At 43.9% G+C, this 27646-nt stretch overlaps 1 protein-coding gene across 1 annotated transcript in view; it reads right to left on the bottom strand.

The window, feature by feature from the left end:
• The window catches only part of WFS1 (wolframin ER transmembrane glycoprotein), a 330063-nt gene that overhangs the window by 62834 nt on the left and 239583 nt on the right, over positions 1-27646 (bottom strand). Inside the window, exon 6 of the mRNA XM_086964111.1 lies at positions 22315-22395. Within this exon, the coding sequence (XP_086820237.1) occupies positions 22315-22395 (81 nt within the window). The remainder of the gene's footprint in view (positions 1-22314; positions 22396-27646) is intronic.

The following is a 27646-nucleotide window of genomic DNA, read 5'->3' as shown; positions in this document are numbered from 1 at the left end:
TACACAGTTGACACAATGAGTGCAGCCAATACATTCTTATTATTTATAAGCATTAAAGGACTGAAATATTATTACAGCCTGACTAACCCTATAGCACACTGACTGAATACATTCATTATAATTAGCACAAGACATCCTTACTGGGGCCTCTCAGCCTGCTTGGTAATGTCTTACATGTGACAGACCTGGACAAACTATTTGCCAATCGTTAGTGCCTTTTCATTTTTGGTGATTTACAGCATTTTCAAGATCTTCTGAGAGTTTTTCGTTACTCAAATGGGTGTAATTTCAGATATTGATATGTTTACCTGGTATCCATTGCTTCATTTTGCTCATGAGACAGTGTCACTCATATTCGTTGAAATGTCACTCATAATTACACAGAAATTATAAAGTGTCACACATAGCAATCTGAAACCTTGGCAGCTATGCGCCATGTTAGTAAAGTAGTAAAGTGCTCGGAGAGCGGACAGGAGCGTGGCCAGAAGCGGGCAGGACAGGAGCGCTGAACCGACAGATTACGGAGTTCTACATGCCAAAAGCGGACAGGAGCGTGGGCAGAAACGGGTAGGAGCGCCAAACCAACAGCCTCCGGAGTCAGGACAGGAGCGTGGGCAGAAGCGGCCAGGAGCAACGAAACGAACATGGGCAGAAGCGGCCAGGAGCAAGGAAACGGGGGCAAGGAAACACCCTGCGCACGTGATGCTGGTGAGTACGCTCTGCTGCTCCCGCTGCTGGCCGCTCTGCTGCGTGTCTCCTGCAGCGGAGCTGCCCCCAGCACCCTTCTGCCCCGGACAACGTCGGGGCGGGCTGCTAGTATGTACATATGTGTATATATATATATATATGTATACATATATATATATATATATATATATATATATATATATATATATATATATATATATATATATACACATATATATATATATATATATACACATATATATATATATATACACACACACACACACACATACATATATATATATATACACACACACAGACACATATTCCCACACCTATATATATATATTTATATATGAATACATACACACACAGACATATATATATATATATATACACACACAGACACATATAGATATATAAACACACTAATATACACACACACACATTATATACCAACACACACATATGTATTATATACACACACACATATATATTATATACAAACACCCATTTTATATCCAGACATACATATCTATCGTTCCAGCTTGTGTTATGATGTTTATCTCCTTAAGATTAGACCTTATGTTCCCTTAACAGTATGGTCTCCTACAAATGGGAATTTTGTATTTCACAACAGACTCATTATATCCCTGGCTTTAAGAAGCAAAATCATTGACAAAGTTCTGTCCTTACAGTAGTATGTCATCCCTTTACGGATAGGAGTAAATTAATCAATTTGGTGTTTTCCATATTATTTTGGAATGGATCAGCTATAGAATTTCTGATCTTTTTCCACAATTACACAATTTAAGAATGTAAGTAAAGAGCCTGAAATCTATTTCAAATCAACTCTCCATTGGATGAAACAGATATAGTTGATTAAATGTATCCATTAGTTTTGGTAATATGCCAAAATGTACTGCTTTTCACATTTTTCTATCGTTTAGTCTATTGCCTTTTTGGCCCAAGATCTGCTCCTAATTCCTCCTGTGGGTGCAGGGAAGTAGCAATGTATCCAATGAAGGAATGACAGACACAGACAGACACAGCCAGACAGCCAGACAGACAGACAGACAGACACAGACAGACACAGACAGACACAGACAGACACACACACACACACACACACACCCCACCCCCTTCAGTAGAGTAAAGGTCTCTCACCTCCCTGGCGATTGTAGAATATTTTGACAGACTACTTTACATCTCAAAACCACAATGATTCATCACAACATCTGTCACATTCGAACCTCGAAACAGATATAGTTGATTAAATGTATCCATTAGTTTTGGTAATATGCCAAAATGTACTGCTTTTCACATTTCTCTATCGTTTAGTCTATTGCCTTTTTGGCCCAAGATCTGCTCCTAATTCCTCCTGTGGGTGCAGGGAAGTAGCAATGTATCCAATGAAGGAATGACAGACACAGACAGACACAGACAGACACAGACAGACAGACAGACAGACAGACAGACAGACACACACACACACACACACACCCCACCCCCTTCAGTAGAGTAAAGGTCTCTCACCTCCCTGGCGATTGTAGAATATTTTGACAGACTACTTTACATCTCAAAACCACAATGATTCATCACAACATCTGTCACATTCGAACCTCCAAACCTCAATGGTTCATCACAACTTCTGTCACATTCAATCCTCTATGGCACACATAGGTACAACCCAATGCCACCACACTGCTACCTCATACTACCACTACCAGCCCGATCATCACAATATTACCACCTCAACACTCCTATTCCCATGCCTCCAAAATACCACACAACCACCTGACTGCTGTACTAGCATCTTCCATCACTACAAAAGCACACCCCAGCAGCACGGTAATGCATAAACCACTCTTGTATTATACTCTGCATGCTTTAATACCATCTAAAGGAACTGGCTACCGCACACTGCCATCATACAACCACACCCTAGAAATGCTCTACATATCCAGCACCATTTTACATTCAGAACGCTTCACTACCACTTTTGTATTACTGGACTACCTTCACACACAAACACACTGACAAACACAAGATGTATGTACACCTCCACTAATTTACAAGATCCTAACTAAATCACACTTCCAAGAGCCACTCTATCAATCCAATAATAATGTAGAACTACCCGAAACACAGAACTAACATCCCTCCATAAAACCACCTCACAGCACTATGAGCTGATCCATAACCACATGTAAGCACTGTACTGTGACCTACACCATTGTACTACCACCTTACCAAACCACAGAACCATTCGTCATCACCACTGTCAACATTTGACACTATGCTACTGCTTCCCACCATGACGCTACAAATTTCAACAAAGCACAATCAACTAATTGCACCACATTATCAGCTCCTTCCAAGGACACACACTACCAATGCACTACTGTTCCTAATCACTGAAGTCTTATCAACACATTATCCCTACCACTGCTTTACCTCCTCTTAACCACATTATAAACCAGAACAACAATGGAGCAACACACAACACTGCATCCCGCCTTCACTCAACATAATAACAGACAACACAATAATAGCATTCAAGGCAACAACAGAACAAAGGCTAAACTAAACTGCAACTACAAAGGCTACACCAACACAACTAAGTAATATACAACAATGCACAAGCAGCACACAACAACTACAGCACAATACAACAAATATAACAAACACCACCACAAAACAATAACTACAAAAGATGATATCACAGTAGCAACACAACAACACAAAACCACATGAATGGAAAAATACAACCCAATAAACATAACCACAACAGCAACACAACATACAAACAAAATTTATTGGAAGAGGAAGAAATTACCTTCCTCCGATCAGAGACCAAGCATTTTTTGGAGATAAATTTAGGTTCAGCCGATATTTCGACTGTGTGGGATGCTTTAAAAGCTGTTTGGAGGGGCTGTATTACGAGCTGAGCCTCCTATAGAAGGAAAAAGTACAAAGAAAGTATTGAGAATCTGGAGGCAGAAATGAAACACATTGAGGACAACTCAGGTGCCCATATTAGTCAGGGGAGGAGCAAAACAGATTAACCACACTAAAATTTGAATTGGATAGCCTTTTACGGGCTAGGGTCGCTAGAAGGTGGGTAGCGAGCAAAAACTGTCAATATGAGTTTGGGGAGGGAGCTGGAAAGATTCTTGCCTGGAAAAATAAAGCCGACAAAGCACGTAACTATATTAGGGAGATCAGGGTAGAAGGGGAATCAGCCCCCAGTTTTTCAAAGTTGGACATAGGTTGCGCCTTTCAGGACTTTTTTCAGGCCATCTACAAAGAGGACATCTGTGATGATCAGGCGGTGACAGATGCCTGGCTCGATAATATTTCTATGCCAAGGCTTTCCTCTGAACAAAGTATGGTTCTGGTGACAGAGATTACTGCAGAGGAAATCAAGAAGGCAATGGGTCAAGTGAAGCGTGGGAAAGCGACTGCCCCCGATGGTTTACCGGGGGAATTATATCGGGAACTCAGTGAGGAGATTACCTCAGTTTTAGCTACTCTCTTTAATAGTATTCTCTTGGAAGGAGTGCCCCCCCCAAAGTCTTGGAATGATGCCACTGTAGTCTTAAAACCAAAGCCAGGAAAAGATCTAAAGGAATGTGGCTCGTATCGCCCAATATCGCTTCTTAATAGCGATTACAAAATCTTCGCTGGCATTATGGCTAGTAGGTTTGGGGGGGTTAACTCGATAATCCATGAGGACCAAAGAGGTTTCATTAAAGGCAGAAATTTAGCAGACCTCACACATGACCTAGTCGGGGCTATCGATATCGCCTCCACTTTTTCTCTCCCGTTGGCCGTTTTTACCCTGGACGCAACCAAGACCTTTGATAGGGTGAATTGGGCCTATCTGGCCGCGGTCTTGAAAAAATGTAATCTACCTGATAGTTTCTGTCGCATGATAGCTCTTTTATATAAAGCTGCAACTGCTAGGCTATCTGTTAACAACTCTTTGACAGAGCCTTTGTATCACAAGGGGAACGAGGCAGTGCTGCCCGCTCTCCCCTCTTCTCTTTAACCTTTACATTGAGCCGTTTGCTCAGACTCTTAGAGAGGAGGTTGATATTTTACCTTTTAGTTTTGGAGGATGGGAAAAGCGGGTAGCATTATATGCCGACGACATTCTTATAATGACATCAAACTTGGATTACTGCTTTTCCAAAGGTAATTAAGCGGGCAGTGGAGTTTGGCAAGTTTTCCGGTTACGAAATAAATGCAAACAAAACAGAAATCATGGCTTGGAATATCAATAATACTCATCTTGACGTTGTTTCTTCCATGCGATATCTGGGAATTAGAATTAGCCAAGACGTCAGCAATATTGCCGCCCAAAACTTAGAACGAGTACATAAGGAATGCCAAAAAAAACTAAAGGCATGGGCTCACCTCCCCCTCTCCATTTTGGGGAGGACAAATTTAATTAAGATGTCTATCCTGCCAAAATACACTTTTCTGTTTAATTCCATCCCCCTGGCTTTTGATACTTTTCAAATAGATAACTGTCAACGTGAGCTAAATTCCTTTGTTTAGAAATATGGGGCTACAAGTCTGGCCTGGAAGAAGCTGAGGAGAAGGAGGGAAAAAGGGGGTTTAACACTACCAGACCTGCAGTACTACGCATGGGTGTTCCAGCTATCTTTTTCTAGAATGCTCTTAAAAACACCTTCAGTCTCTTCTAGGGGTGAGATGTTTCGAGTCATGTTAGAGGGAGCCGATCTTCCACCGGACGGCTTCCTCTTTAAGTTTGGAGATCAGAAATTTTAAAAAAAAGTAAAATTAAAAATTTTCCAATCATTGGCCAGAAGCTGGGCTAAGTTAAGAAAGCGCATAGGGCTTAGCTACTTTTCTAATCTAGCACTTATGTGGGGCTCACCAGGCACTCCACCGTGCCTTAAAGACAGACTGGCTAGTCCGATAAAGGAGGCTAAAATGTTGCATTGGGGAGATTTGCTGGCAAGTGGCTCAATGCTATCATGGGAGGATTTGCGATAGAAAGTAGGGCCAAATCTCTCGAGATTCAAACATATACAGCTGACTAGCTGGGCTCAGGCGCTGAGTAGGAAGGGGGTCCCTTTGGGCATCTCTAGCAATTTGGAAAATCAATTAATAAAAAGATCAAGGGGTGGAAAGGAGGTCTCCTGTTGGTACTGGGCAATCCTGGAAGAGATCTAGCCGAGGAGCTATGGGGAGGAGAGGTGGGTGCCAACTGTGAACAGATGTGGCTGGATTCTTTTAGCTTACTGTATAAGACTGTCAAGCCAGCATGGATGAGGCAAAACCACCTTTTCACGTTCATCGTGCATACTTTTCACCCCAAAAGCTGGCAAAGTTTTGTCCCGGGAAAAAATGCAATAAATGTGACTTATTAGAGGCATCAGATGTGCACATGTTTAAGGATTGTCCTGCTATCAGCCAGTTCTGGGAGGAAGTGAAGGATGCCCTGAACTCTATACTTAACACCACACTGAGTATTACTCTCCCTTTAATCATCTTTGGGATTGATGAAAAAATTTCCGGGCAGGCCATATCTTTCCTCTTTTTTGCAATCCTTTTGGCAAGGAGACAGATTTGCAGGTTTTGGGTGGATACTAAACCCCCTACATACTCGGGATGGTTGACGTCCCTTTATGAAGTCTCAAAGATCGACCTGACTAGATCTGGGAGCAGGAAAAAGCTTGCATTTTGGGACCTCCTGGTACAATGGAGCTCGGATTTCCGTTTTTTTTTTCTTCCCCGGGTCCTATGATTACGCCTGTTCTCTGCTCCAAAGACCTCAATGCAGTGGCTCTCCTCGGTGAAATTGAGGCCCAACGGGTCGTTATATACCCTGTTGGATAGCAGGTCGCCCGCTCTGTGCTGGTTTCCCTCCTCTGCTAGAAAGTTATCTGTGTCTCGGTCTGGTTGCCAATCTTTCAATCTTCGGCCATGGACAAATAGACACATAGCGGTGGTCGGTGGTTTCTTGCACGGGGGCAATGGCAAATGAGGACAAAAAAACCATACAAACAAAATACACTGACACAAGAAAAAACCCACAAGTGCAGCACAACACCATTATAACATGAACAGTACATAACATAAGATATCAACAAGACAAGACAACATTGAAATAATGTTGTGTTTCTCTGTGTATGGTTGTTTTGTGTTTTTATAGTGTGCTGTGACTGTTGGGTTGTTGTAATGCGTTAATAGTAATATGCGGTTTTGTTGCTGTTGTTGTATTGTAGTGTTGTAGAGTAACAATCAGGGAGAAGATACGCACAACCTGGAGGAACTGTATCTGTGTTTGACAATTGGCGTGCTCCTAGGGTATCACTCACCAGTCCAAAAGAGTGTAAGAATGAAATCCAAATGAAAAGCAGACCCTGCTTAGGGTCTGTCCACTAGGGCACAGCGGTAAACGCTAGTGACTGCTTGTAAAGCTGTACGAAGTTAAAACATATAGTACACCATCTTTCAGAAGTTTATTTTGATAAAGTCTGTGGATTCCAAATCATCCAATCAATCTTGAAATGATAAATCAATATTGTTCAATAGTAGGCAAACAACAAATGTCCATCCCGATGCATTTCGGGCAGCTCAGTGCCCTTCTTCAGGGGATAATCTATGGTAGAAGCCAAAAAGAAAAATGCGCTGTATCCATCATATAGTATTATACAACCACATGTCATAATATAATGCTATGAGTGCCGAAGTGCTAATGGCGGCATGGTGAATAAAAGATGCAAAGGTGAGGTTTAATTGTGGGATAAGGAGTGCTGAGAATAGTGAGAAAAAAAAAATGTGCAGTCGACCGGGGAAAAAAAACATGCGAGGTGTAAAAGAGGTGTATTCAGTTGTGGTAATGCGTGTGAGTCAATCCAAACCAAAAGAGGAAACCACACGAATCCAACCACGAGGACAACGTGAAAAATTTACAGAAACCAGAGATGTGAAAACAAAACGTTCTTACTACCAGTGTTAACAAGGTGCCCGACTCTCTGTACACAGGCGTTGCCGGAAGGATCTCGACAAGCACAAGGCTGCAACACGAAGAATTAATCATTATGAAAGGTGAACGGATAATAGTGCAGTGGCGGTCGAAAACGTTACGAGTACATTGTACTTACGCAAAGACGCTGGTAAAGTGCAAAGAGGTGAAATATACGGGTCCACGAACAAGCGTTCCATGCTGGAGCCGAGTGTAACGATGCGCTGTGGCAGCCACGTTAATGGACGTGAGTTAGTTAGTTAGTAATAAACATAAACGAGGGTCACAGGTGAATCACGTGAACGCAACTAAAGTGGCGGACATCTTAGAGAAGGTAAAAGAGACGAAATGCTAATAGAAACTGATATATGTGAGTAACCAGTACGGTACAAAGATCAAAGGGAATATAAAGAAGATGGAAAAGAAAAGGTGAAGAATAAAAAAGTGTGTAAAACTCAAAAAGATGCTCAGAATAGGGGTATAAGAAAAACATGAAATAATAACAAACAAAAGATACTAAGGGATGTCAAACTGGGTAAAACAGCTTTGGGGAATAGATGAAAGCGTAGAAGGTGCAATGAAAAGATAACATATAATAAAGAGAAACGGTGAAAAAGATATCCAAAGTATGACAACTGATAGTACCTAGAAAAAAACAGTATGGCATACTAAATAGAGAAAAACAGTATGACATAATAAAAAAGTGGATATGAATGGTGACAACAGTAAATAACAGATAACAAAGAAATTCCATTCTGTCATTGAGGCCATTAGGCTGCATAGTGTTCAAATAACGGATGCAAAGGTTCTCTCTTTGTAGTAAACGGTTATTCAAATCAGTTCCTTCCTTATTTTCCACATTTTCCAGGATTAAAAATTTTAGTAGAGAAATGTTATGTTTCAAGTTGGTGAAATGGGCAGATAAAGCAGATTTGGTATTTTTCAAACAAATGTTGCTATTATGTTCCAAAATCCCTGTTTGAATTTTACGAGAGGTTTTCCCTACATAGTATAAGCCACAGGGAGCCACAGGGACATTTAATCAAGTAAATCACTTTAGTTGAATTACAAGTAGCATTGACCCTAAGTTTTATCGGTGTGCCTTTAATGGGACGGTTCAAAATCGCTCCATGTATAACATTGTTGCAGTTGCTGCAATTCAAACAAGGTTGAAGGCCTTAGTAATTTATGTTCTCGGATGCTTGGTCCGATTTGGTTAACATGTCTTTGAGGTTGGGACCTCTGTGGTATATGCGAACTTAGGTGGTTGAGAAAAAATTTTATGAAAATCCGGTTCGGCTGTAAGTATAGGCCAATGTTTGATGATAATTTTCTTGTACTGAAAACTCATTGTGGAATACTTTGAGGTGATAACCATCCTGTTTTGTGGGGTCTTTGTCTTTGGTGTTAGCAAATCGTCACGTTTGTGTTGGTTGCATCTTTCCTTGGCTTTTTGAAGTACTTCTGGCGGATAACCTCTTTGGTCAAATCTTATCCTCATGTCTTCCGTTTGATTGTCGTATTCAGTGGGATCAGAAACTATTCTCTTGACTCTAAGGAATTGTGAGTAAGGAAGGTTGCATTTAAGGTTAGATCTATGGAAACTCCGGAAATGTAAGGTGCTGTTCCTGTCCGTTTCTTTACGGAAAACTGTAGTTTGAAGGTGATCATCCTGTCGTATAATCCGTACAACTAAGAATTAAATGCTGTTTTGATGTATCACGTGGGTAAATTGTATATGGTCATCAATGGTGTTTAATTGTGTAAGAGAGCTTATTAAGTCATTTTTATTACCTGACCATACGATGAACAGGTCATCAATGTATCGTAAGAACATTTTAGTCTGTGTCTTCCAAGGTGCATTATGTATGATGTGACTCTCCTCAAAACGATGCATGAAAAAGTTAGCATATGTGGGCGCCGCACAATTTCCCATGGATGTCCCGGAGAGTTGTAAAAACCAGTCGTTATTCCAAGTGAAGTAACTTTGGTACAGGGTAAAGTTTAAGAGTTCCATCTGAAAGGTTTGTAGATCCAGATCAATGTTTGATATTAACAACACATGTTCTACAGCTTCAATGCCCAAATCATGGGGTATTGGTGTATATAAAGATCTAACATCCGCTGAGCATAGCCAAATTTCTTCCTGAGGCTGGAACTTCAATTGATTGATTTTTTTAATGAAATCTGCGGTGTCACGTACATAGGTATTCATATTCCTGACAAACTGTTGTGGATGTCTGTCCAAAAATTTGCCGATAGGTTCATGGATACTTCCGCGAGTGGATACTATCGTTCTGAAAGGAGGGTGTTCCAAATCTTCATGTACCTTGGGTAATATATAAATGATGGGTGACTTGGGATTGAGTTGAATCAGTCATTTTTCTACTTTTTTGGTGATGGTTCATTTGATGACCGCTTTAGAGACAATTTTCTTGAGTTCCTCTTCAAATTGACTAGTGGGATTAAATCCCAATGGCATGTAAATGTTGGTGTCATATACATGTAAATTGACTTGTTCCAACTAGAATTGGTTGTCCATAATAACAAGAGCTCCTCCTTTATCCGCATTCCGGCAGATGATATTTGAGTTCTGTGCCAATTTGCGAATGACAGCTTTTTCTTTGGTTGTCATGTTCGAGTGTTTAGAAGTGTGTCGAAAAGGCAGTTTTAGAAGGTCTTTTTTCACAAGATTTTCAAAAAGATCCAGACCTTTATGACTTGGTGGTAAAAAAATGCTCCTAGGTCTCAATCCTTTTAGGAGAGTATCTTCAGATGAATCAGTGATTGTAACAATATTTTCAAAATAATTTCTTAAACGCAGATTCCTCATACATTTAAAGAAACTGATTTCTAGTTCCAAACTGTTAGGAGTCGTGGGTACAAAAGACTGACCTTTTTGTAAAGTACGTATCTCAAAGTGTGTTAATTGTTGAGATGAGATGTTGATAACTAGATTGCCTTGATCCATTATTTTTTGCGTCCCTTCTTTATGGAGGGTGGTTGGGTTTTCTCCGCTGTTGGTTCTTTTTCGAGGTTTTTTGCTCCTCCGGGGTCGTTGGGATCTTCTGTTACTTCATCTGAAAAATCAACCACAATAGTAGAGGTTGTTTGAGAATCTTCACCTGTGCTTGTTTGTATGTTTGGAGGCAAGGTAGGGCGAAGACCAGTGTCTCCTGACGAAGAAGTATCAGTTTCTGAATTAGGGTTATAAGATGTATTTTGGCGTCTACGTGCGTATACTTCCGCCCATGAATAGACTTCCCCTAACTTATAGTCTATTGTATCCCTTTTATATATCCATATAAAAGGGATAGAATAGACTATATCCATCTATTCCCCAAAGCTGTTTTACCCAGTTTGACATCCCTTAGTATCTTTTGTTTGTCATTATTTCATGTTTTTTCTTATACCCCTATTCTGAGCATCTTTTTGAGTTTTACACACTTTTTAACTCTTCACCTTTTCTTTTCCATCTTCTTTATATTCCCTTTGATCTGTGTACCATACTGGTTACTCACATATATCAGTTTCTATTAGCATTTCGTCTCTTTTACCTTCTCTAAGATGTCCGCCACTTTAGTTGCGTTCACGTGATTCACCTGTGATCCTTGTTTATGTTTATTACTAACTAACTCACGTCCAATAACATGGCTGCCACAGCCCATCGTTACACTCGGCTCCAGCATGGAACGCTTGTTCGTGGACCCGTAGATTTCACCTCTTTGCACTTTACCAGCTTCTTCGCGTAAGTACAATGTACTCGTAATGTTTTCGACCGCCACTGCACTATTATCCGTTCACCTTTCATAATGATTAATTCTTCGTGTTGCAGCCTTGTGCTTGTTGAGATCCTCCGGCAACGCCTGTGTACAGAGAGTCGGGCACCTTGTTAATACTGGTAGTAAGAACGTTTCGTTTTCACATCTCTGGTTTCTGTAAATTGTTCACGTTGTCCTCGTGGTTGGATTCGTGTGGTTTCCTCTTTTGGTTTGGATTGACTCACACGCATTACCACAACTGAATACACCTCTTTTACACCTCGCATGTTTTTAACCCCGGTCGACTGCACATTTTTTTTCCCACTATTCTCAGCACTCCTTATCCCACGGTTAAACCTCACCTTTGCATCTTTTATTCACCACGTCGTCATTAGCACTTCAGCACTCATAGCATTATATTATGACATGTGGTTGTATAATACTATATGATGGATACAGCGCATTTTTCTTTTTGGTTTCTACCATAGATTATCCACTGAAGAAGGGCTTTGAGCTGCCCGACATGCATCGGGATGGACATTTGTTGTTTGCCTACTATTGAACAATATTGATTTATCATTTCAAGATTGATTGAAGGATTTGGAATCCACAGACTTTATCAAAATAAACTTCTGAAAGATTGTGTACTATATGTTTTAACTTCGTACAGCTTTACAAGCCGTCACTGGCGTTTCCCGCTGTGCCCTAGGGGACAGACCCTAAGCAGGGTCTGATTTTCATTTGTATTGTAGTGTTGACCAAGTTACTTACTTTCTGCAACACTTTACCTGCCCACATATTCCTTACTTTAGAATATCTCCGGGTGTCAGACTGGATCTGAAAGATTTCGGAGCAGTACTTCTACGCGCCGGCAGATGTCATCAGTCAGCTCCGCATCGGGATCAGTGCTGGAAGTGATGTACACTGTACCCATATAGGCGCCACCCTGACGTCAGTTACTTCGTAACTTTCCACACCAATAGCACAGAGTCACAATGAGAACAGGTGTGGACAAACTAATGTCCTGAGAAGGGTGTCCCTTTTACTACAATTGGCTCAAAGAGCGGGAGGATTGGTAAGGAATCTGTGGCTATATAAAGTGACTACCAGATAAGGAGTTACCTAATGTAAGCAACTTGCTCATCTGCCGGAGACTTCTAACCACAGATTCCTTACCTTAGAATAGATATCCAAGCAATGCCTTCCCCAGAGGTGGTTATGTGAAGCCAATTAAAAAGTCCTGTAGGACCGAATGGGCAAAATGTCCATTACGACGGACCGGACTGTCCAGGTAGTAGTGTTTGATAAACACGTGCAAGGATGCCCATGCTGCTGCCTGACAGATATCCAGGTCAGGAACTCTGTGGGCTACACAGTAGTCGCAGCCCTAGCTCTGGTGGAATGGGCAAGCAAACTCTCAAAGTGCTGCTTCTTGGCCAATGCTCAGCAGATTTTGATGCAGAGCACTATCCATTATGACAGCCTTCAACACAGCCTTCCCCTTTTTAGCTCCAACATGCCCCACGAAGAGTTTACCGTCCGCCTGGAAGTCTTTTGTACAGTGTAGGTAAAACGACAATGCTCTTTTTAGATCCAGATGGTGAAGTTTCTCCTCTTCTTCAGCGGGATGAGGAGGAGCAAGGTGATGATTTGTGCTACATGGAACAGAGTCACAACCTTCAGAAGGAAGGATGCTGCGTGTCCGGAAAACAAACTTGTCGAGGTAGAAGTAGTGTATGGAGGGTGTGCGAGAGCACCTGTAATTCGCTGATCTTCCTAGTCAATGTTATGGCCATTATAAATAAAGTTTTAATGGTCAAGAGCCTAAGAGGGCAAATGTGCACACATCAAGAAAGTAAGAACTAGGTTCAGATCCAACTGAGACATGATGAATGGCCTAGGTGGAAGCATGTGCTGCAAGCCTTTAAGACACCTAGCCACAACAGGTGACATAAAAAATGAAGGTTGGTCGGAGACCCGCAAAAAAGCTGAAATGGCTTAAAGAGGCCCTTTAACTGTGCCCAGAGCAGATCCCTGCAAGGCTAAAGATAAGAGCAAATAAAAGAATCTGAGACAGAGATGCAGATGGGGGGGGGGGGGGGGGGGGGGGGGGGTTGATGTTGTGGGAATCACACCATGTCACAAACGTATCCCAACAGAAGGTGTATACCAACTTGGTCAAGATATGCCTTGCTGCCAGAATAACACCACAGACTTCGGGTGGAAGGTCGAAAGCTGTCAACTGCCGCTACTGAGTCTGGGTCGCAGGTTTAGGTGCAGAACCCTCCCCTGCTGCTGCAACAGAAGATCCTCTCAAAGGCACAGCCTGATCGGAGGACAGATGGTCATGCTCAACAGCTCAGTATACTAGACTCTCCGTGCCTAACCTGGAGCCACCAGAATAACTTGGGCCCAGTGGTTCGTGTATTCTTGAAAACTCTAGGCAGAGCGGTACTGGCGGAGAGGTGTATAGGAGGTCTGAGCTCCATTCGAGCCAAAAAGCATCTCTAAGTGAGAGTCACCATGAAAACTACAGCGTGCAAAACTGCTGACATCGCGCATTCTAAGCGATATTGATCGGATCTTACCAAGGCTCTCCCCATTGCTGAAGGAGTCCTTGGACCACCTCCAACTTAAGACGCTATTCGTGATCCTATGCAAAAACATTTTGCTCACCATGCCTCTCCAGTTTGAATCCAGCCATATGCAAATCAGTCTTGACCCTGTGCCCCATGGGAACAGTCCAGCCCGAACTGCCAAGCCAGGTCCTCCCTGGACTGGCAACAAGCATCCTAGGATCGGTTTCGGGCTATCAGCCCTCATCAGCCAGGGTAGCTTGATTCCAGTGGCATGGAGAGCACGGGACTCACATCTGAGCATAACCGTCCCACTCAGGGTGACAAATGCAAAAACAACAGTTGATGGACAGAATGTAGAACAATGTCATACATTCACCCCTGTACAGAGATCAGGGCCTAAATCCATCGTTTTTTTGCTCACCATGCTTCTCCGGTTTGAACCCAGCCTTATGCAAATCAGTCTTGATCCTGTGCCCCATGGGGTCACATGACAGCTGATTAGCCAGAACTGGTCCCAGGATGCTTGTTTCTGGTCCAGGGAAGACATGGCTTGGCAGTTCGGGCTGGACAGTTCCCATGAGGCACAGGGTCAGACTGATTTGCATATGGCCATGTCTGAACTGCGGTGGCGGAGTGAGCTAAAGAATGATGATGGATTAAACCCAGATCAGTTGACTAGGGGTGAGTGCTTACAATGTTCAAAACTCTGTCCATCATCCCCTTTGGTTTTGTTTTGTTCGCCCTAAGTTGGCAGGGTATGCCCAGATGTGGGTCTCTTGCTCACTTTGCCTCTGGATTCAGGATAGCCCGGCTGATGACAGCTGATTAGCCAGAAACCGGTCTCAGGATGCATTTTTCCGGTCCTGGGAAGACGTAGCTTGGCAGTTCGGGCCGGACTGTTCCCATGAGGCACAGGGTCAGACTGATTTGCATATGGCCATGTCTGAACTGGGGTGGCGGAGATCAGTTGACTGGGGCTGAGTGCTTGCAATGTTCAACACTCCGTCCATCATCCCCTTTGGTTTTGCTTTATTCGTGATCATAGGCATCTTCGGCGGAGTTCCTCTGCCCTGGCATTCAGAGAGCCTGCCTGGTGTTGAATCACCAAGGAAATGCCCGGGCGTGCTAGCCATGTCCAGGGATGCAAAGCTTCATGACAAAGCGTCCACAACGTCATCTGCCCTGTTTGTTGCAGTACCACATTGCGGTGGTGTTGTCCGGGAATACCTGCATCAGCCTTTCCTTGTTCAAAAGAAGAAAGACTTTCAATGCCAAGAAAATAAACCGAAGAGCCAACTGGTTGATGTGGAACCTGGTTTCTGCTGGAGACCAGAGTCCTGTGATCTCCGCCTCCCCCAGATAGCCACTCCATCCCAGAAGTAACATCTGTCACCACAGTCCACTCCAGTTGGGAAGGAAGATGGGTCTGCCACTGACACAATTGCTGTTTGTCAGCCAGCACAACAGAGCAGTTGCAGTTCCATCCAAAATCTAGGGCATGTTGGAGATATTCTCCTGATGCTGCACCCACTGGGACTTCAGGTCCACTGCAGAGCCTTTGTTATGCCAACGGGCATAAGTCACAAGGAGGATTCAGTAGGCCACGAGGCCCAACAACCTCAGAGTGTTTCTCACTGACATTTAAGCCAGAGGCTGAAATATTGTCTCATTGCCTGAATATTCTGGACTCGCTGCTCAGGAAGATAAGCTCAGAACAGTTCCAATGAAAGGGAGCGTCTGAGGGAGAGTATGTGTGACTTCGGCACGTTGATAATGAAGCCTACTGTCAGGTGCGGGTAAGTATGACGACAAAGTCTGAAAGTTGAATTGAGGTGTTTCTTTATTATCACACACACTAATTGTCTGTCCACTTTCCTAATGACTAACTCTTTGCTTCTTTTCAAGTTTGATCCTGGTGAAATCGTCAAGTCAGTTTCAGGACGTCCTTGAGAAAAGAATTAAATACCAGGGTAAGTCACTTCACTTTACCCTATTGGTTAAGCGATAGACTAATCACCGAAAGAATAGACACCTGTGGTCCTATCACAAAAAGAAATAAGAATTTGTTTACGTCGCGAGAGAAGACAGAAATAAGGATTCCTTCCTTAATATAACTGAAGTTGACAACCTCCTTTACATACCTTGGGAAGCCGCTAATTCAGTGTGAAAAGAAAGAAAAATATCATAGAAGATTCAGAGATATTAAACCCTCCTACCCTCTTCCTCTGTCCAGAGCTGGCCCTGTACCTGGCTAAGCCAAGTTTCTCCCAAAACATGGTGGGGCGGTGCTTCAGGCTGTGGGCTCGAGTAGTCTTCCTGTCCAACTGGAATCAGGAGACGCCGGTTCAGAGAAATCCCTGGTGGTGCCTCTGTAGCTATTGTCGGAAAGGGTGTTTGGATTTTGACCTCCTGCAGTTACGGGATTGGGATCACTTAAGCCTCTGGTCCTTCCTTTCTGCCAACACCGGGAGAAGAACCAGATCGGTCGCGAGGTTCCAAGGTTCTTCAAAGTTCTCTGTTGTAGTACCTCCTTCAAGGCTTGTGACTTCTTTTTTCTTGCTTTCTGAGGCCAGTCCTTAAGTGTGGTTCACTGATTTGCTCCCTGTGTGTCCAATGATCTAGAGTCATCCGGTTCAATGGTTGATTTCATTTCTGGTTCAGGTAAAGTCGCTGACCGAGCGCTGGGCTGTGCGGGGGAAGAGAAGAGGGTGCAAGTGAGTCAGTTGCACATAAAACCGCCCAGGGGATATTATCCTCCACTTCATATTCCTGTTCCAGCAAATGCAGAAGGTTCACCATGGTATGGATGTGGAAGACTACTGCATGGGGAGAGTCCGCCTTCAACAGTCAATTGTCGAGGTAGGGAATGAATAGAATCCCCAACCTCCACGGATGAGCTGCAACCAGTTATATCACTTTCATGAACACACCAGTATGCTAGTATGGCTGAAGCAGAGCAGGGCAATCTGAAAGTACTCTTGGCCAACTGTGAACCGCAGGCAACATCTGTGGGCTTGCAGGATGGGAACGTGGAAATATGTATGTCCTGCAAATCGAATGCTACCATCCAATCTCCTCGGACCAGGGCAGACAGAACGTGCGCAAGTTTGAGCATCTTGAATTTCTCCTTTTTCAGGAAGCAATTGAGAGGGGGCAGGTCAAGGATACATCTGAGGCCTTTGTCCTTCTTGGGCACTAGAAAGTAGCGGAAATAGCAACCATGACCTACTTCTGATGCCGGCACCCTCTCGATGACTCCTTTGGCCAATAGAGCCAGATTCTGACAGAGCAAGGAGAGGTGGTCCTCTGTCAGCCGGTCGTAAGTGGGTGGCATGGGTGGAGGAGTAGTCACAAACGGGAGGGAGTAGCCCCTTTGGAATATTGACAAAATAGTCCGATCTTACTTAACACCAGTGGTGCAAGTGATGGCGGTAGTATACTGCCTCCCACTGGATGCCTATGATAGTCAGAGGGCACACTAAAGGGGTTTAGAGTCCACTGCTGCCACAAGGGTAGTGGATTGACCCGACCTCTGGCTGCCTGTCCCACATAGTTTATGAGACTACTCGTCACAAAAAGACTGGGAAGCATGTTGGTCGTGGTAGCTGGGAAGGTATGGACACCGTTGGAGACTCCTTCCTTGGCCAGGAAAGTGGCGGAAGGCTTACAGGGGTTGACAGGGGGCCATAGACAAGCCCAAGGACCTGGCCCTAGCTCTGCTCTTCTTAAAGTGCTCCAGTGCCGAGTCCATAATCTCTACAAAAAGGCGAGAGTCATCAAAGGCTTGGACATCCCCTGAAAAAAAAAACAGTAGTTCTCAGCCAGGTGATGTGCCGCAAGAACACAGACAATGAAATCACTCTACACACCAAGTTGGTAGTTTTAAATTTCCTCTGCGGTGCAGTTGTAGGGAAAGCACAAGGGTTGATCCTAGAAGTGGAGGCTTGAGCCACCAAGCTCCTTTAGAGGGGTGCTGGGTTAGGAAACTGGGGTCTGCAGGAGCGTAACAATGGCGGCTGGCAATTGTACTATGCACAGGAGCCCGTGTGCAGGTTCTGGACCAGGCCTCAAGTAGGAAGCCAATAAGGGTTTCATTGAATGGGAGAAAAAGTTCGGAGGCGTCTAAAGCACCTCTGTCAAGATGTTTGTCTTGACTGCCACGTAGGACAGGTTAAGTTCCAAGACCTCAGCCACCCTACGCACAATGGAAGCAGGAGAGACCGGACCAGTGTCAGGCAAAGTGTCTAGCCCACCGACCTCTGCCAGTTTTACTCCTCCTCCAAGGGATACAGGTGACCATAAGTGTCTTCTCATTCCTCTCCTGTGCTATGCCTATCAATAGTAAAAGGCCCTGACTCCGCCCAGGAATATGGTCCAGGCCAGCGACAAAATGGACGATAGGCGACGCCCATCCGGCTCCATGTAATGAGGATGGGGATTGCGCCGCTAGGAGCGTTGGTGATGCCGGGGGCATTGGCACTGGAGCGGGCATCGAAGAAGGTCTCAGTCTCAACAATGGCTCCACTCTGGAACCAGCAAGGGATCCATGGGGCCTGACTGGCACCAAGGGCAAACCCACCGGTAGTGATCCAATAGGGCCTCCCTAAACCCATGTGGCACAAATGCCCTCCTGAGGGGAGGGTCGCCCAAATAGGAGGTGCATGGTCTCATAAAATTCTTTGACCTGGGTAGGGGACACTTCGGCTGCCAGAAAATCAGGGAAGTGTGGATCAGACAGTGACTCAGGCCCCGCCAAACCACAAGGTCTGAGTATTGATGCTCCAGAGCCTTGTTGAATAACTTTGAACTGTGCAGTAAATTCGAACACCTCTTCAACTTGGATTTTTTGAGCTTGTGGGATTTCCCCAAAGACTTCAAGTGTGAACACAATCACCACATGTGCCTCTGCGAACTGTACTGGAACCTTATGCTCAACCAAGATCTTGAGAGTCGCAGAGTTGGCAGATGGCGGGGCATAGCAGCCCTCACAGGTCTTGAAGTCGTGGTCACACTCCCAGCACAACAAACAAACCAAGTGACGGTCTGTCAAAGACATCTGTCTGTGACAGGCTCCGCATGATTTGAAACCAGCCAGTTTCTAGGGTGACATTCCTCAAACCTGGAGAAAAAAACTCTCAAAAAGAGTTGACAAAAAGTCGCAAAAAGGCAGTAAAGAAATTACTGAGGGCAGCTAAGACCAATCAGCGCTATCTGGCGCAGAATGGAAAGAACTGACATCAACGCTCTGGGGTATCGCCTATATAGGTATAACGCACGTCACTTCTGGTGCGGACGACACCAAGACCTATTACGCCACCTACCAACGCACAGGGCTACTGCTCAAAAATCATTCAGATACAGTGACACCTGGAAATATTCTAAGGTAAGGAATGTATGGGTAGAAGTCTCTATCAGATCTACTATTGCACTGTGCTGATGTTTCAGCAGTGCTCTCTTGGGTATTTGTAAGGGGATTAATAAATCAATGCCTCTGTGTTGGTAATCAGTGCCACCAGTTTGTAACCTTTTTTTGGGTAAATAGGAAAGAGAGGTATTGTGCATGCATGCCTTTGCTATAGAAGGGTAACATTAGAGTAGTGTGCCCTCAGTCTATGTGTTGATGGGCTGTGTATCAATGTTAGAATGCATGTGTGAATGAATGTGACCACTAAGAAGAATCTCAGCTATCCCTTAGAGCCATAATGTAGGCACACATTGCATGATGGTCATCTCACATAGTGTGATACAGGTCTTAGCATAATGGCAGAAGTTCTTTGAGTGTATACTGTGAACACCCATAACACAACAATATCTTGCATTGTGGTGGCAAATACTGGGATAATGGTGGGAACATTTGAGACAATATGACAGTTTCACTATGAAAAACATACACAAAGCAAACCAAGTCAAAATGGTGGCAATTTTACACATACCGTTAACAGCCATGGCATGGTGGTGTCGTCCGGCATAATACAAACATCTTTATATATTGTGGCCATTCTTGGCACATTTATGCTCAGCCCTTGTGCATGGCTTGAACTGGCTTAATAGTGGTAATTCATATATTTCACATGTTGCTCCAAGTACAAGTGTATTCCCAACTGCTTTTTAAGGCCTTGATGTTTATTTATGTCCAGCTCTTACATCAAGGAAAAACACATATTTTTCTTTGCAAATGGATATATCTGTGTAGCTGGTTCCTCTAGACCATGCAGTAATTCACCAGTCTGGGGCATACTATGGATATTTTTCAACTGTGTGGTTCCTCTATCGAACAGGTTTCTTTATAGTACTCAGCACTAAAATGTGATGTTAGATTTTTTTTAGAGGCTCAGATATCTAAACTTGCAATGTCGACTTTCGATACAGGTTCATCTGACAAAGCTACAAGCCAGGCAGAAGAAATACCTTTGATGCTATTGTGAGAATATTGTACCATCACAGCCCTCAGGTTTAGGATAGTATTTGTTAGACCTGTCATCCTTAGGGTGGTCTTTCCCAAACAGTTTGCCTGCTTACCTCCTCTTTTTTCTACATCTTCATGATGGCTTTAGGACTCCGAGCACTTTACCACTACTGACCAGTGCTAAAGTGCATGTGCCTCTCCCCTAAACATGGTGACATCGGTGTATACCCAATTGGCATATTTAGTTCACTTATAACTCCCTTGTAAAGTGGTATACTATACACCCAGGGCCTGTCATCTAAATGCTACTAGTGTGTCTGCAGCACTAGTTGTGTCACCCACACAAGTAGTTTGTCAAAGCGGTCTCAGGCCTGCCACTGCAAGGTCTGTGTGCGCAGTTTACTGCCACTTTGGCTTGGCATTTAAAACCACTTGCCCAACCTTAAACTTTTAAACCCTTTTATTACACATAAGTCACCCTTAAGGTAGGCCCTTGGCAGCCTTAAGGGCAGGGTGCTGGGTAAATAAAAGGTGGGACACGTACTTTTAAGTTTTACATATCCTGGTAGTGACAAACAGCTAAATTAGTTTTTCCCAACTGTGAGGCTAACATTGGGAATTCCTTAAAACACATTTAAGCTGTAATTACTAATCGGAAAGTAGTAGTTGTACCATGTATTACATCTTTGCAATGGTAATGACAAATTCTCTTCATTAATAAAGTTAGATTTCACGTTACTATTTTAGAAATGCCACTTTAAGAAAGTGATTGTATACAAAAGAATCCCCTTAAGGAAGATTTTTAAAAAAGGCAGTAAAATAAATATGTGCTTAACTCATTACATACACACCATCAAACACATATAAGGCGTACTTTCATATACATTTCAATTATTCCATAGAATTTATAATATCAAAAGTATCAGGCAAATTATATCCAAACCATGGATGTATATAACAGGGTCAGAATAACTAAAATTAAATGACACTTTTCTTTGGTATTCCTTGAATATTTACAATTCATACAACAATGATATCTAAGTGACCACTCAACTAAGATAATCTCTTTTGAAAATCAAATTCTAAAGAGGAAATATATATATATATATCCCCAGTCAAATACTGAATGTCCAAAATTAGTCAACTGAGTCAGAAGAATCAAACCACAGATCTCAATGGTTGTTATGCATCTAAAACAAGCAGCAGTCGAATAAAATATGCCACAGTCGATCCATTGTGAATTGCACAGCGTGTTGTTACCCTGAGTGTTCCTTTATGAATGACTTGCATGTTTAATGAGGATGGCATATTTCAGAAAACACTGCCTTCAAACTGATACAAAGTATGCACAAACTCTAGACTGCAAGTTTTCTACTCCCCATGCACTCGTAGCATACTACATAGAAGTAGGTATTAGGGTGTTAGGTTTTAGATGACATTTTAATGTTAGAAATGTTAATTTGATTCTCATTATTCCCAACATGCTTTCTTGCTGTTTTTAAGATATCCTGTGTAGTTATTTTAGATGTGCTGAGAAACCGGTTCACCCAGTTGTAAGAAATGCTTTTAGTTAAAAGTGTATATTCTTCTTAGTACAATGTGTGTATGATATTGTGAATAACAAAATAGGTTTGTTTCTGTTACCATGGTGCACCTTGATCCCATTACATGGATTGAAAGTAACTCAAAAGCAATAACTCTACTTCAACTATGTACTGGGTAGGGTTCTAAGGAGCTGCAATAACCTGTCTTTTACATTCAGCGCTAGTGCATTGAACTGAGTTCACCTGTGGGTAGAACTAAGCCAAAGTTATAGTTTAAGCAACAGTAAAATGACACCCAACATTTACACCGCTTACGAAAATGTCTACTTACATTCACTGCTAACTAATCGTTCCAGCATCCTCCTCTGCTTCTGTACGGTCTTTGGAACAGGCCCTGGTAGTTTTTCACCTTCTGTATTATAAATAAAAAAGTAGTCATTTTGTTAGTAGGATACTTTTATTGCTCAACTTCTCAAGAATCATGCTGAACATATTTGCCAGATGGTGCTAAAAAGATATTACAAATAAATCTGCCAGATCTGAAGTGAGAAACTACTGGGGCTCCTTTCCAGAACAAGCACTGGCAATGCCGAAAGGTTTCACCAATGCGAGGTCTATTGGCTATGTCTATTTTTTTTTAAAGACATGTTGCACAGCAGCGCAGGGTGCTATGTAACATGGCTAATTGTACAGAAAAAAAAGCTATTACTCGGTCAGTGTTGACGCGTCATAGCCCTTTTCTTCTTCAAACCATGCTGCACAGCAGCTGGTGGTGTTGTGCAATGTGTCTAAAACCATGTGAGGTAAGCAACACGAGGGAGGTGCGGGGAGGAGAGAGGAAGCAGCAACACAGAGAGTGGAAGGAGGGTAGGGGAAGCAAACTGAGGGAGGTGAGGGCAAGGAGCAAGAGGGTAGCAACACAATGGAGAGGAGGAGGAGGGTGAGGGGGGGAAGCAACACAAAGGGGGTACTGGAGGAGAATGAGCAGCAACATAGCAGACAGGTTTGACCAAGAGCTCAGACAGTGGGAGGATGGAGACAGGAGGGAGGGGGGAGGGGGGAAGGAGTGCAGAACTCTGATAGATTCATGTAAAAAAAGAACCTGCATGAGGATGTAACGAGTGGAAGAACATTGCTCGAAAAAAGGGAACTGTACTTGGTCCATACTCCAAAGCAGTGAAACACTAGAAGCACCTAGGGGAAGAGCGAGCAGGAGGCACTAACCAACAAGAAGGAAGGAAACAATTGTAACGTGGAAGCCAACCAATAGTAAGTAATGGGGGGGGTTTCAAATCCGTTTTGAGCTTTTAGTTTTTACAAATGATTTCAATAACATCGTATTTGTTGTTTTCGGTGAAAACAAAAAAAAATTGATGCTCTGGAAATTCGGACTCGTCATGAATATTGGGTGATTCGCAGGACCACAAGACCGCCACAGAGCTGGCTATAAGAGGTGGCTCATATGGAATCGCCAGGTACTATCTAAATCATGTGGTGCACAAAAACGTAATCTGATACACTGTTATGACAGGAACTCATCTGTGACTGCTTATTGAATTAATGTTGTTTTAAACTCAATAAAGAAATAAAAAATGAAATAAGGGCTACAATGTCTTGTACATATATTTTTTCAACCTAAACTTCATGATTTATAGGTAATATTAACAAGACTGGGCTTTTATTTTGTCTGATAAAAGAACTAAATCTGAAAACTGAAGTGTCTAAGTAGTTTTGGAAAGCTATTTGACACTGTTCCTCGAAATACTTAAAGTAAATGAGACAGCACAAGGATAGCTATCAGTGTACAAGAAGGATGGATTTAAGAATATTTATTTTCTATTATTCCAGGAGCAAATCTGCAGATGAGCTATAAAGAACTTTGTGACGCAGTCAACACTAAAACCTACTAGTGTTCACAATGGATGAACAGCAGCAATAAGGTTGAGTAACAAAGCTTTAAACATGCTCAATCGTAAATCAGAAATATATTGCATTTGAAGCACAGAAATAGAGAAAAGCAACATCTAAAAGAAAATGAAAATCTTATTAAAACTCTGGTGACAAATCTCAAGGTAAAATAGCTAAACAATACTAATATGCAGGATAAACCGCCAGCCAGACTCTTGAGATTAATGGACAAGCTACTTACCTTCGTTAATACCTTATCTGGTAGAGACAGAATCTAGAGGCAGATTGCTTACCTTTGAATTTTCCAGGCGTCAGCGCTCTGGTAGGTGGCATCGGTTGGCTCCGCGTGATGTCATTGGCGTCGTCCGCACCAGAAGTGACGTCCACGTCACCTATATAGGCGCCACCTCGACACACTAATGTTAGTTACTTTCCACACCAGAAACGTGGAGCCATGAAGAGTACTGACATTGGTGTGTTTGAAAACTAGGGCACTGAAAGGGAACAACCTTGAATCTAGAAACTTGTCTGCAGTGCAAGGAGGATGGGTGGGTCGCTACCGAAGATAAGTAACTTTTCCATCTGATAGACACATCTATCATGAAAATTTCCTACCTTTGAATAGATATCCAGGCAGTACCATTCCTGGAGGAGGGGCTGCGGACATGTTTCAGACTAGAAAGTCCTGCAGGACAAAATGGGCAAAATTACCTTCTATACAGACCTGACTGTCCAGATAGTAATGCTTGGTAAACATATGTAGGGATGCCGATGTTGCTGCCAGACCAATTTCCATGACTGGGGACCAGCTTTTGCTCTGGTGGAACGAGCTCTAAAGTCTTTAAGAGACTACTTCTTTGCCAAAGTGTAGCAGATCTTGATGCAGAAAATGACCCATCGAGAGATGGTCCTTTTCTGCACTGCCCAACCTTTCTTTGCAACAACATACTCCACGAAGAGTTGGTCGCCCACTCAGAACTCTTCTGTCCGGCCAAGGTAGAATGACAATGCTCTTTATGGATCCAGAGGGTGGAGTCGCTCCTCTTTCTTCAAGGGGTGCGGAGGAGCAAAGTAAGTGGGCAAGGTGACAGATTGTGAGACATGGAAAGGTGTTACCACTTTTGGAAGGAGAGAGACTAGGGCGAAGCGCCAACTTGTCAGAGAATATCGTCAAGAAAGGAGGCTTGGACGATAGAGCCTGCACCTCGCTCACTCTCCTGGCATATGTGATAGTCACTAAAAAGGCTGGTTTTATTGTGAGCAGCTGGAGGGGGCAATTGTGTAGGGACTCGAAAGGAGCACTCAAGAGGAAAATGAGAACTAAATTGAGGTCCCACTGAGGCATAAGAAAGGGGGGAGGTGGAAACGTGTCCCGGCATTTTAAGAATCTATATACAATGGGTGACTTAAATAAAGAGAGTTGGTCTGGCCGCCTCAGGAAAGCAGACAAAGCAAACAATTACCCTTTCAGGGTGCCCAGAGCAGATCCCTGCTGGGCAAGGGTCAAAATAAAAAGTAAAACATCAGTAAGGGAAGCAGAAAGAGAGTCGAAAGACTTCTCTGTACAATGTATTACAAATTTCTTCCACCGGCAGGTGTAAACCGTCTTAATAGAGGAACGCCTGGCTGCCAGAATAACATTACGAGAGGAAGGTTGAAAGCTAGCAACTGCTGCTACTCAATTCCACGCAGGAAGGCATAGAGTGGACTGGTTTGGATGGAGAACCTTCCCCTGCTCCTGCGACAGAAGGTTCTCCTGAAGGGGCAGCCTGATAGGAGGACTGATGCTCATTTGTAGAAGCTCGGGACACCAGATTCTCTGTGCCCAGTCCGGAGACAAAGGGATGACTGGGGGCTGTGGTTCCCGAGAACTCTGGGCAGGAGTGGTATGGGCGAAAAGTTGTACCGAAGGCCTCAGCTTCACTCAAGAATTAAAGCGTTTGCGAGCGAGAGCCACCGTGGAAACTCCAGCGTGCAAAACTGCTGACAATGTGCATTCTCTGCAGAGGCAAACAGATCTAACCAAGGCTCTCTCCATTTGGCATTGAAGGCTGAGTTTGTCTTCCCTGGAGCTCAGAGAACCTGCCAGGTGTTGAACCACCAGGGACATGCCCTGCTTTCCAGTTATGTCCAGAGATGCAGGGCCTCTTGACAAAGAGTCCACGACCTTACTCTGCCCTATTTGTTGCAGTACCACAAAGCGGTGGTGCTGTCTGTGAAAACTTGAACTAGCCTTCCTTTAATATAGGGTAGAAAGGCTATCAATGCCAATTGGATCACTCGAAGCACCAACATGGCGATGTGGGGTCTGGATTCCACTGGAGACCAGAGTCCTCTGATCTCCACCTCTCCTAGATTGTAGCCTCATGCCAGAAGTGACACATCTGTCTGTACTGTGAGATCTGCTTGGGGAAGGGAGTGGGGTCTACCTATGACCCAATCGCGGTTCGTCAGCCACCACTGCAGGTCTCATGCAGTTCCCTCGGACATCTAGACTATGGCTTGGCAGTTCGGGCTGGACTGTTCCCATGAGGCACATGGTCAGACTGATTTGCATATGGCCATGTCTGAACTGGGGTGGCAGAGTGGGCTAAAGCTCGTGATGGATTAAACCCAGATCTGTTGACTGGGTGTGAGTGTTTGATTGGTTCAGATGCTTCGTCCATCACCACCCCCTTTTGTACCGCTTTGTTCGCCATAAGTTGGCAGGGTATGCTCAGACGTGAGTCCCTTGCTCACTTTGCCGCTGGATTCAAGCAAGCCGGGCTGAAGATGGCTGAAATGCCAGAAACCGGTCCTCGGAAGCTTGTTTCCGGTCTAAGGAAGGCATGGCTTGGCAGTTCGGGCTGGACTGTTCCCATGAGGCAGAGGGTCAGGCTGATTTGCATATGGCCATGTCTGAACTGGGGTGGCAGAGTGGCCTAAAGAACGGTGATGGATTAAACCCAGATCTCTTGACTAGGTGTGAGTGTTTGATTGGTTCAGATGCTCCGTCCATCACCACCCCCTTTTGTACCGGGTTGAAGGATGAAGGCATGGAGGGAGGGATGGTGTCAAAAGTGAGGGAGTAGCCCCTCTGGATAGTCTGGAGAACCCATTCTCTGAAGTAATGTGTGCCAGTGGTGGATGTGGTGGCGGATCCTGTCAGCAATTGGGCGCAGGAGAGACTAGGAGGTTTTGGTGGTTGAAGCTGCCAGGGGGGGGGAGGGGAGGAGCCTGGCTTGACCAGACCTCTGGCTACCTGACCCACAGGGTAGCAAAGAACTGTGCCCTCGTCAGCGCAGGGGTTGTGAAACTTGCGTGGCTGGGGTAGGGCTGGTGCAGTTGAAAGCCCCTTCCATAGCCACGGGAGGCAGTGGGGGGGGGGCAAGGACTTGGCTGTAACCCATAAGTCCTTAAAGCGCTCCAGCGCCGTGTTTGTCTTGTCTCCAAAGAGACAGGTGCCATCAAAGGGCATGTCCATGAGCCTGAACATCCCCTGAAAAGCCAGATGTTCTCAGCCAGGATTTGGCATCTAATTGCCACCGTTGTAGAAATCGCTCTGCCCAGCAAGTTGGTCATGTGTGACCCACATCAAATGGCGTTCTTTGCTGCATCTCTCTGGTCTGTTAGGGCTTGGGAGAGGATGACCCTGGCCTCCTCCGGGATCTGTGTCAGCACTTGTGCAGCAGTTTCCCACAGAGAATAGGAACAATGGTCCAATAAGCAAGCAGTGTTTACCAACCACAATGCAAGGCTTGCCCCAACTGTCCACA

The sequence above is a fragment of the Lissotriton vulgaris genome, chromosome 3_2, assembly GCF_964263255.1.
Source record: "Lissotriton vulgaris chromosome 3_2, aLisVul1.2, whole genome shotgun sequence".
NCBI lineage: Eukaryota > Metazoa > Chordata > Amphibia > Caudata > Salamandridae > Lissotriton > Lissotriton vulgaris.
This window is presented reverse-complemented; position numbering and strand designations above follow the sequence as displayed.